The sequence below is a fragment of the Electrona antarctica genome, assembly GCF_951216825.1.
Source record: "Electrona antarctica genome assembly, chromosome: 8".
Taxonomy (NCBI): Eukaryota; Metazoa; Chordata; class Actinopteri; order Myctophiformes; family Myctophidae; genus Electrona; species Electrona antarctica.
The window spans coordinates 20,455,032-20,465,938 of record NC_136789.1 but is presented as its reverse complement, the minus strand read 5'-3'; the positions used below and the strand labels follow the sequence as shown (position 1 = coordinate 20,465,938).

Below are 10,907 nucleotides of genomic sequence, written 5' to 3'. Positions count from 1 at the left end.
TGTGTGGGGTAGCTGGCTGGCTGGCTGGGTATGAACAGGAAAACAGCATGGTTGTTTTTCACCACCTGTGCGCAACCTTACGCACACACAAACACACACACACGCACATATTAACTGTATATATGATGCTTTCGGGTTTGCCAGTACAGTACAGTACAGTGACAGTACAGTACTGTACAGTAGAGGGTACGGGGACTGCCACACGGTAACTCTGTCGTTTCTCAACCGTTTCGTACGCGGGGCGGCACGCCGGAACCGGGCAGGCACCCTGGGTGTGTTCCTGTGGGTCTGGAACCCCCCCCCCCCCCCCCCCTCGGGAACCCCCACACAGAGTTGCACCACTCACTTCACATTTATTATAGTAAATTAAAACTAGTAAGTGAGTGAACACAGACTCTTAAAATAAATCATAGTGCTAAAACCAGCACTGCCTAACACATGCATTACCTCCTTCATCGTTGTCCTGTCTCAGTTGTCCAGTATGTCCATCGAGGACCCTGAAGACACAGAATTTCCCTTCGCCATGAGGGACCTGCCGCCTGCCCCCCAGCCCTCGGAGCAGCAACCCTACAAGGACCCTGAAGACACAGAATTTCCCTACGCCATGAGGGACTTGCCGCCCGCCCTCCAGCCCTCGGAGCAGCAACCCTACGAGGACCCTGAAGACACAGATCTTCCCTACGCCATGAGGGACCTGCTGCCCGCCCCCCAGCCCTCGGAGCAGCAACCCTACGAGGACCCTGAAGACACAGATCTTCCCTACGCCATGAGGGACCTGCTGCCCGCCCCCCAGCCCTCGGAGCAGCAACCCTACAAGGACCATGAAGACACAGATCTTCCCTACGCCATGTGGGACCTGCCACCCACCCCCCAGCCCTCGGAGCAGCAACCCTACAAGGACCATGAAGACACAGATCTTCCCTACGCCATGAGGGACCTGCTGCCCACCCCCCAGCCCTCGGAGCAGCAACCCGCTGCGGCCTATGAGGCGCCGGATCATGTCCGCCATGAACCCGCGAGAACTGGAAGTTTGGGGCGACTGCCCAGCCACGTTAGGCGGCCCCGACTCGCCCACCTCCCTGCCTCCTGCACCCTGCCGGGCTCCCCGACTGCCCCTCACAGACAAAGCGGACCCCCACTGGACGCAGAGTTCCAGCCCCCACTCGCCCACCTCCCTGCCTCCTGCGCCCTGCCAGGCTCCCCGACTGCCCCTCACAGACAAAGCGGACCCCTGCTGGACGCAGAGTTCCAGCCCCCCCTGTCGCTGAGGAGGCAGATGATGTCCCAGAGCTCCCCAGACTCCACACTCAGCTCCTCCTCGCGGCCACGCAGCCCCTGGGCCTGGGGACAGTTTGACCCTTATGACTCCCCTGAGGTGTGTTTGATTTCATCATTGTTGTTGTTATTTGTATTTGTTTATTTAGTCAAAAGGATTCTTAATTACGCTTTAAAAAATACTTTCAAATGTATACTTGTTTATATTAACTTAGCCTACTTTTTCAACAAGCTACAAGCTCATAACATAATACAATGCGACGCATTGTGAGCTTGTAGATCATATTTTGTATGACGTACACAATATTTTGTAAATTGGGCATAATTATGCAAGAGATTATGTATTCACCAATCAAGCTGCATGAGTCTTATGTATTAGCAGGGAAGATACACATTAATTAACCTTTGTGATGTTGTATGATGTGCCAGATTTAGAAAAACGTTAATTTGCATCTGCTGTTTCTGGGAAGGCTGGTGTGAAGAGGTTATATCAAAAAAAGAAAGTTTTTAGCAATTAGCGCCTTCCATAATGCTGTTCCCGTTTGTTGAACTGCACTGTGGACATGTTTTGTGTGAACTTTTTCCTTCTCAGAAACGTGCAGAGGTGTCCATGACTCCCATTACTGTGATTAATACAGCATTATATGCTGCTGAATAAACATTGTCTGATGCTATGGATTACAGCAACATACCCTATTGGCCTGAATATAAGACTACGTTTTTTATACAGTTTAGAAATACTGTATCCTAAAAAACGGGGTCGTATTATAATCGGGGACTAGACTATTTGACATTCAATGTTATTTTTCCACAAATGAGTCTTGAAAAATGGGGGTCGTCTTATAATCAGAGTAATCTTATATTCGGGACAATACAATATACTTATTGCAATGTTTCGTCAGCCAATGACAATCATTTGACATTGGCTGACTAAGCAGCGTGTTTAGTTTATTCATATTGAAAACTGCTATACTACTGTTTTGCCAAGAGGTTAATTTTGGTAGTTTTATGTGTGTGAGTTAGTGTATGAATGAACTCTTTCCAAACATTACTCTCATACTGTACATGTCTTGTGACTGTCTGTGTCTACGCAGGATCAGGAGAGGGAGTACGTGGGCTTTGCCACGCTCCCCAACCAAGTACATAGAAAGACGGTGAAGAAAGGCTTTACGTTCACTGTCATCGTCGTAGGTGAGTGATCTCAGTTGGTTGTCTACTACTAACTAACTATAGGGTTAGGGTGAGTGATCTCAGTTGGTTGTCTACTAACTAACTATAGGGTTAGGGTGAGTGATCTCAGTTGGTTGTCTACTACTAACTAACTATAGGGTTAGGGTGAGTGATCTCAGTTGGTTGTCTACTAACTAACTAACTATAGGGTTAGGGTGAGTGATCTCAGTTGGTTGTCTACTAACTAACTATAGGGTTAGGGTGAGTGATCTCAGTTGGTTGTCTACTAACTAACTAACTATAGGGCGATGCCTGTTCAGTCGGGAAAGTATGCCCCTCGGTTGTGTTGTGTTACTATTATTACACAACCAAGTATTTCTTATTTCTTATTTATCTGTCTCTCTGTCTCTCTCTGTCTCTCTCTGTCTGTCTCTCTCTCTCTCTGTCTCTCTGTCTCTCTGTTTCTCTCTCTCTCTCTCTCTCTCTCTCTCTCTCTCGCTCTCTCGCTCTCTCTCTCTCTTGCTCCCCCCCCCCCTCCCCTCTCTCTCTCTCTCTTTCTCTCTCTCTCTCTCTCTCTTGCTCCCCCCCCCCCCCCCCCCCCCCCCCCTCTCTCTCTCTAGGAGAGTCTGGCCTGGGTAAATCTACGCTGGTCAACAGTCTGTTCCTCACAGACCTCTATAAGGACAGGAGGGTTCCCAATGCTGAAGGTGAGGCAGCATCAACTCATCTACTCTAGTCTGCTCTGTATGAACAGAACAGGATATATATTATATAGGGGTACTTGAAGCATACAGTATGATCCTAGATATACTGTAATGTTGTGGTCACACAGGCAGACACAACAATGCAGTATACTGTACCATTCATTGTCAATGGAAGCCAGCGACGTGAAGATATGAAGCAAACTGCTTGTAGCTGCTGCAAAAGCTACAACAGCTACAAATACACTGTGTAGCTTTGCGTCTGTCCGTGTGAACACAACATAAGTGTTAAGTATAGACACACCATGCTGATATCGGGCCATTGGGCCGCCAATCAGCCACTGTGGCGAATAATGGGTTTTAAAATGTTCGGTTTGTACACGACACACTACACATAGTGAGGCATCCGCGTGTTATCATAAGTGCTCAGCCCCGGCTAATGTTTTTCGCCTCTGTGTGTGTGTGTTTGTTTGTGTGTGGGTGTAGAACGGATCCCTCAGACAGTGAACATTGTCAGACACACGGTTAGCATCGAGGAGAAAGGGGTCAAACTGTGCCTGACCATCATTGACACGCCAGGGTTTGGAGATGCTGTCAACAACACAGAAAGGTGAGGATATTGGTGCTCAGCTAAAATACCTTTTGAATGGTGTCTGTATTAATGTTTATATAATACAGACATAGTATGTTTATTTATTTATGTATTTATGTATTTATTTATGTATTTATTTATGTATTTATTTATGTATTTATTTATGTATTTATTTATGTATTAATTAATTAATTAATTAATTAATTAATTAATTAATTAATTAATTAATTAATTAATTATGTTTTTTAATTAAAACATTTTGTCCTAGGTATACAGTAGGCATAAGTCATATATTATATGACTTATGCCTACTGTATACCGAGGACAAAATGTTTTAATTTCAATGTCCCCCTGTTTGATATGCTTTAAAGCCTTAAAGCACCCCATTTTGAGAACAACTGCTATATTGTTATAGCTGTTGTAGTTTTCTCATGGTGATTTTCTGTGTGTCAACTGCAGCTGGAAGGCGGTAGAGGACTTCATTGACCAGCAGTTTGAGCAGTATTTCAGAGACGAGAGTGGGTTTAACAGGAAGAACATTCAAGACAACAGGGTCCATTGCTGTCTCTACTTCATCTCTCCGCTTGGCCACGGGTACACAAAGCTGCAGAGATCTCATATCCTTAATCACTTAAACCCTATATAATGTTTTGCCCAAACCTTTAATGGCATACCCAAACTAGGGACACCAGGTTGAAAGTGGTTTAGTGGTTCAAAAACGGCCATATGGATTTGGGGCTCTCACACATTTTCCCCGCATTTGTGAGGGGCATGGGGGCTCAATTTGTTTTTTAACCTTCATAGATAAATCCACTGAGAAATGGACCTTTGCTCTCTGCGGTCATGGAAGTATCAGAATATCAGATATTACCCAACTAATATAATATATTGTTGCGTTTTGTCTAAACATCCTTTAGTCACAATTCAACAATGAACCAAACTGCTGAATGACACAAGGTTAATAGTGAGGTGACACATTTGGTGATTTGTGTTCTTTTCCTGCCATATTGGCTTCAACACAGCAGGGGTGAGGTCAGCCTTTGATGCTGGACTCTTTGACCAGGTTTGATTTCCTTTTAGGCGAGATTCATGCCTCTGTTTTTGATATCCCCCTCGGCCATTTCTTTATCGCTAGTGGGGAATCTGGGGATATGATTCATTCCTGCCTATGGTCAGACTGAATTAAATGGGCATCGAATGTCAACAAACAGCCTCAGACTAAGACAAACTGAAATATTGAGCCTATGACACACAGTATGGCACCCCCCTAGTATCTCCCTTCACAATCACATTCAGTAGATCCGGTGATCTTTTGTGGCCAGATGTAATTTTCTGGAGTCTAGTAGGACTATAGTAAATAACAATAAAGAAATCGCCGTAAAACTTTGTTAAAAAAAAGAAAAACATATTTAACCACTTGTTCGAATGCCCCCGCCCTGTCAAAAATAGCTAAAATCGCTGAAACGAATGTAAGCAGCATTTTTTTTAAATAATAATAATAACACATCTTTTACTTTCTCTAATAGAGAAATCATTAAACTCACTTTGCACTCGATTTGCCAATCACTTTATTTACCCTCTATAACAGGTGTGCCCAAAAGGTCTACCAGTAGATCGCAAAGGCTGTGCAGGTAAACCACATGACATGTCCCTAAAAATATATAAAAAAGGCATCTGCCACTTGAATTTAGGTGACTTGATTGATTGACATCGAAAAGGGCCTGTCAATTCAAACCCAACTCAAACCCACAATGCAATAGTTTGTTTTCTGTTGCACACAAACGTCAGTAGCATTACAAAGTTTTACAGGGAAAAAAGCCCTAGCAATTCCATTCCCATTCCAAGTGTGTTTGTCTTATATGCAACGCCAACGCCGCTATTCCAACGCCCCCCTCAGGTACATTCTTTGCATATTTTTTGTGGGTAGATTTTGTTGAGCTGGTCATTTTGAAAGTATGTCAAAAGGTGTGGGCACCCCTGCTCTATAACAACCTAAAACATGAACTTTGGTTGGAAAAAAAAAAAAAAAAAAATCCATCCATCCTTTCCAGTAGGCCAATGGTTACATCATACAGTATGTGTGTGTCCTCCAGTCTGCGACCATTGGATGTGGAGTGCATGAGAGCCCTGCATGAGAAGGTCAACATAGTTCCTGTACTGGCCAAAGCTGACAGTCTGACACCACAGGAGGTGCACAGGATGAAGCAGAAGGTGTGAAACACACACACACACACACACACACACACACACACACACACACACACACACACACACACACACACACACACACACACACACACACACACACACACACACACACACACACACACACACATACTGTACATACGTACGCACATACACACTCTCGTGAGGCCAAAACGTGAATCTGCTTGTTATAGTGCCACCATGATGCCGATTTGAAAAATGTTCATGCTGGCATTTCTTTCTTGGCCTATATGGCAATCAACCACTGCATTCATGATTTGTGTAATTTTGTGCAAAATGGGCCACACACAAGACAATCATAGCCAATCGATATGGAATATGAGACATCTGACTAATGTGTGATGTTTGGACAAAATCCGTAGAAAAAAATGTGTTTTGCAAAAAATCTGCCTCATGGAGTGACCATTGGATCGGGCAGAGCGATTTGAAATCAATTGGGTGGAGGTTTTGCAAACATGGCAAATCTTCAATCTGTGTTCTAACGGGGAGTTGCGTAATGATCCAAGGAATCCAGGGGGGAAAGAATTGATTGTATGACCTACGGTTCAAGAGTTATAGGTAAAAACTGTTATAGCGCCACCATGAGGCTGATTTGAAAAAGTGTAGGGTGATATTTCTATCTTGGCCTAGCCGGACTGTGTGCATGCAAATTTTCACTGGAATAGGACGCTGCGTTTACTACAGATGTGTCTTCATCATATGACCATAGAGATAATGTGTATCGATCGATTTCCATGGCGCCTCCCAGTGGCACTATGACAGGCAAATGTGGAAAGAAATTAGGCAGGGGTCACATGGACACACGGAGAGACGGGAAAAACCAAAAAGTCAATAATCATAACAATCACTTTTCTCATCAGCTCTTTCTTCTTTCTCTCCTCCATCCTTATCCCTTGTGCCTCTCTCTCTCTTTCTCTCTCTCTATCCCTGCATACGTGTCCATGTCAGATTCGTGAGGAGATTGAGAGTTTTGGCATCAACATCTACCAGTTTCCAGAATGTGATTCAGATGAAGATGAAACCTTCAAACTACATGAGCAGATGCTCAAGGTGTTGATTCTCTTCATTCAGTTAAATGCATTCAACAAATGCTTTGGAAAATGGTCAGCAGTAATCGATCAAGTACACAATGAGTCGTAGTCAATTGGCTACGCTAGTTGACTACAGCAATCATCTAGCAGCATCATCCTATAAGTGTGCAAGTTAAAGGGAAATAATACTATGATGTATTTATTCTGATAATTGTATTATCATTACATTAGTTTTATTTGTATGTTAACAACCCCCCTCCTGTCTCTGTAGGACAGTATTCCATTTGCAGTGATTGGTAGTAACCTCCAGATGGAAAGTAACGGCCGCAAGTTCAGGTGTCGCCAGTACCCCTGGGGTGTGGTAGAAGGTATGACACACACACACACACGCACACACGCACGCGCATGCACACGCACGCACACACACACACACACACACACACACACACACACACACACACACACACACACACACACACACACACACACACACACACACACACACGCGCGCGCGCGCGCGCACACACGCACACGCACACTACACAGCATTGTTTTATTCCCATGTAAACAACACATTTGATTTGACAAAAGCTTACTGTATCATCTGTGATTAACAGGCCGCCGCCCATTTCTGAATCCTTGCATTTGAGTGACTGAGCGACATGACTGAGTGTTCTTTTATTGGGATTTGTACTTGGTTGCACGGCAGGTTTGCATACTGAAAATAGCAGATTTACAAGCCCAGCATAACCCGTCGCAGTATATGCACGGCATTGAACAGAATTCAGTGATTTGACGAACGATGGTTAACCTGTGATACCTTTCATTCTGTGGGTCAGTGGAGAACCCGGCCCACTCAGACTTCCTGCTGCTGAGGGACATGCTGGTCAGAACCCACATGCAGGACCTGAAGGACGTGACACGAGAGATCCACTATGAGAACTACAGGGCACATTGTATCCAGAACATGACGCGCATGGGGGTGCAGGAGAGGAGGCGCAGGTGGTTGGCAGTGGAACCTTTGACTGAATGCGTGTATGCCTTTCGCACCAGCAGTATCGCAAATTCAGAAAACCACGGCCACGTGATTTTTTTGCATCACTTGACAAGTCAAGTGCGCGAAAGTGATGCCAGCTGATGGCCTTGTGCACTGACGAGTGCACCGCCGTGATGGTTTAACCTGTTTCCAAATTGCATAAAATAATACTTGACAATGACATGCACATTTACGTTAGGCTAGCTAATGTTAGCTTATGTTATGTTATGGTTTCTGGAATGTGCTCCTGCGAAATGCATACACGCTGATGAATCAGCAATTGAATGATTGCTGGATTATAGGTTTTGTTAACTGAGTAATTGAATTAATGAGAGATGGATGTTTTAGTAGATCGTTTATTCTTTCAAAAGAGGAACATGGTGTTTTTCATTTCCAAAAGAATTGATATGATCCTGTGTGTGTGTGTGTGTGTGTGTGTGTGTGTGTGTGTGTGTGTGTGTGTGTGTGTGTGTGTGTGTGTGTGTGTGTGTGTGTGTGTGTGTGTGTGTGTGTGTGTGTGTGTGTGTGTGTGTGTGTGTGCGCGTGCGTGTGTGTTAGTGTGAGGGACAAGCTTCCGCGGGGGAGTGGGGTAGATTTCCCTCTGCCACTGGCCTCCATCGACAGCGAGACAGAAAGACTCATCCTGGAGAAAGACGAAGAGGTATGGATTTAAAACAAATGCATTATACTTCACTGTACTACAGTACAGCTTCCCAAAGGCTAAATTCGCTTAACGCACAATTTATTAATTGATATAAAATCATATTAAGAAATACTGTCATCCACTGAATCCCTGTCCCCCAGTTGAGGAGGATGCAGGAGGTCCTGCAGAGAATCCAGGAGCAGATGGAGCACAGTCAGAGAGGAGGCTGCTGACCTGGCCAACAGTCCCTGGGAAAGGACAGCGAGAGACAACCCGGGACAACCTACCTAGGCCAATGGTTCTTGAACTTTTTTATTTCAAGACCCCCAAGTTTTGTATATGCATTCGTCCATGGACCGTCTGACCAAATGGACCCATAACTATCAATTATTTTTCTGGGGACCACCTGGAACCCTCTCAAGGACCCCCATGGGGGTCCCAGCTGGACCAGGTGTAGTGCTACTTTTAGAAGCGTGGGAACCACTTGTTTCCCTCTACACTAAATCTCTTTGCCAAAAATAGCCGATCTACAAGCTCACTTGGCTATTTTGGGCTAACGTTCCCCCAACTATTCCCATGTCAATGTAGGAACTGAACTAAAATACAAGCTGAATTCCTTTGCACCAACTCCTCTAAGGAACATGCATGTGATGTAGTTGGCAGGGTTTTACTGAAGAAAAGGTGAAAACAGACAATTAAACAAATAAGCACATATTAAACTAATAATAATCAAGCTGTTTCAATTGAGTTATTTTTGTTTTGTTTGGTTGTTGTGCAGAAAGTTTGTAATTTACCCTGATTTTATAAGGTATTGTGCAATGGATGATTGTGTTGTATTGTAACCTCAGCTACATTGAAAAGGGGGTTCTTTAGGGTTGCCCTCAATTGTACTTCCAAGTATAAATAAAGGTGATGATGATGATGATGAATTAATCTTTACAAGAAACCAAGTTAAGTATTAGTAATACTAATTACCTGGCGGAGTATGTCGTTTTTCATGGTTTCCTACGGCATAAACGACAATTTTAGAAAAATCTCCTGTCATTTTATTTTTATTTTTTTTGTACCAATGTTGTTACTCAAAGGCAAAGGAAGACTACATTGTGGCAGGTAGCACATAGGTCAGTGAGTTAGGACACTTGTTACATGTTCTAGAGGTTGTGGGTTCAAACCCCATTCAAGCCTTTTTTTTTAATGACCGAATCTGCCATTGACCCCCATTATAAATGTTCAAATTTGAAAGCACTATATTTCTAAAACTATGAAACATTTCAAAAATTCATTTTCAGGCAAACATGTCCACCGTAAGATGAACCTAAATTGGTTTGAATGGGGTTTCTAGGTTTAAGTATGTAGGACTAGTAGCATGCCAAACTTTGTGCTATTGCCATTGAGAATGCATTGGGCGTTTAAGTTAATTAACTCAGAAACTACAAAACATTTCAAAGTAAAAGGTTCCAGCATGTGTCTCCACAGTAAGCTGAGTTATAAAAAGTGTGAATGGAGTTTCTAGGTGAAAGTGCTTTTTTGACGTGCCAATATCTGCCATTGAGCCCCATTGTAAATGTCTCAAATTTGAAAGCACTATATTTCTAAAACTATGAAACATTTCAAAGATTCCTTTTCAGGCAAACATGTCCACTGTAAGATGAACCTAAATAAGTTTGAATGGGGTTTCTAGGTGTAAGTATTTAGGACTAGTAGCATGCCAAAGTTTGTGCTATTGCCATTGAGAATGCATTGGGCGTTAAGGTTAAATAACTCAGAAACTACAAAACATTTCAAAGTAAAAAGTTCCAGTATGTGTCTCCACAGTAAGCTGAATTATAAAAAGTGTGAATGGAGTTTATAGGTGAAAGTGCTTTTTTGTGCCAATATCTGCCATTGAGCCCCATTGTACATTTCTCAAATTTGAAAGCACTATATTTCTAAAACTATGGAACTTTTCAAAGATTCCTTTTCAGGCAAACATGTCCACCGTAAGATGAACCTAGGCCCATGGCCTTGGATGGCATACTATAGCATGCCTTTTTTCATCATTTTTGAGGATTTGAAAAAAAGAAGACGAAAATCACCCCGAGACCATGGACTATAGCCCATGGTCTCGGAGTGATTTTCAACTTTTTTTCTAATCCTTGTTTTTCATCCTTTTTGATCATGGGCTATAGCCCATGGTCTCGGGCGGCATACTATAGCATGCCGTTTCCGTTTTTCATCATTTTTGAGGATTTGA

The 10,907-nt window shown here is 43.4% G+C and overlaps 1 protein-coding gene across 2 annotated transcripts; it reads left to right on the top strand.

Moving 5' to 3' along the window:
- The first annotated feature begins 991 nt into the window (after positions 1 to 991).
- Positions 992 to 9,407, top strand: LOC306927566 (septin-4-like). 2 transcript variants are annotated; one of them, XM_079507352.1, is made up of 11 exons: positions 992 to 1,375; positions 2,370 to 2,466; positions 3,066 to 3,152; positions 3,633 to 3,756; positions 4,198 to 4,332; positions 5,832 to 5,949; positions 6,913 to 7,014; positions 7,267 to 7,363; positions 7,835 to 7,997; positions 8,590 to 8,692; positions 8,836 to 9,407. In XM_079507352.1, exons 1-11 carry the CDS (start codon positions 1,277 to 1,279, stop codon positions 8,905 to 8,907), a joined length of 1,197 nt encoding a protein of 398 aa, XP_079363478.1. In that variant the 5' UTR covers positions 992 to 1,276; the 3' UTR covers positions 8,908 to 9,407. The 2 variants fall into 2 exon arrangements, with proteins under 2 accessions (XP_079363478.1, XP_079363477.1); XM_079507351.1 differs by having other exon boundaries at positions 1,158 to 1,375; positions 7,835 to 8,000; positions 8,596 to 8,692.
- Positions 9,408 to 10,907: the final 1,500 nt, after the last annotated feature.

Excerpts from the sequence above, each read along its gene's own strand:
- LOC306927566 (XM_079507352.1), top strand. The coding sequence starts at position 1,277 with ATGATGTCCCAGAGCTCCCCAGACTCCACACTCAGCTCCTCCTCGCGG. Across the intron at positions 7,364-7,834 it reads CCCCTGGGGTGTGGTAGAAG|TGGAGAACCCGGCCCACTCA; the intron begins GTATGACACACA and ends TCTGTGGGTCAG. Across the intron at positions 8,693-8,835 it reads TCCTGGAGAAAGACGAAGAG|TTGAGGAGGATGCAGGAGGT; the intron begins GTATGGATTTAA and ends CCTGTCCCCCAG.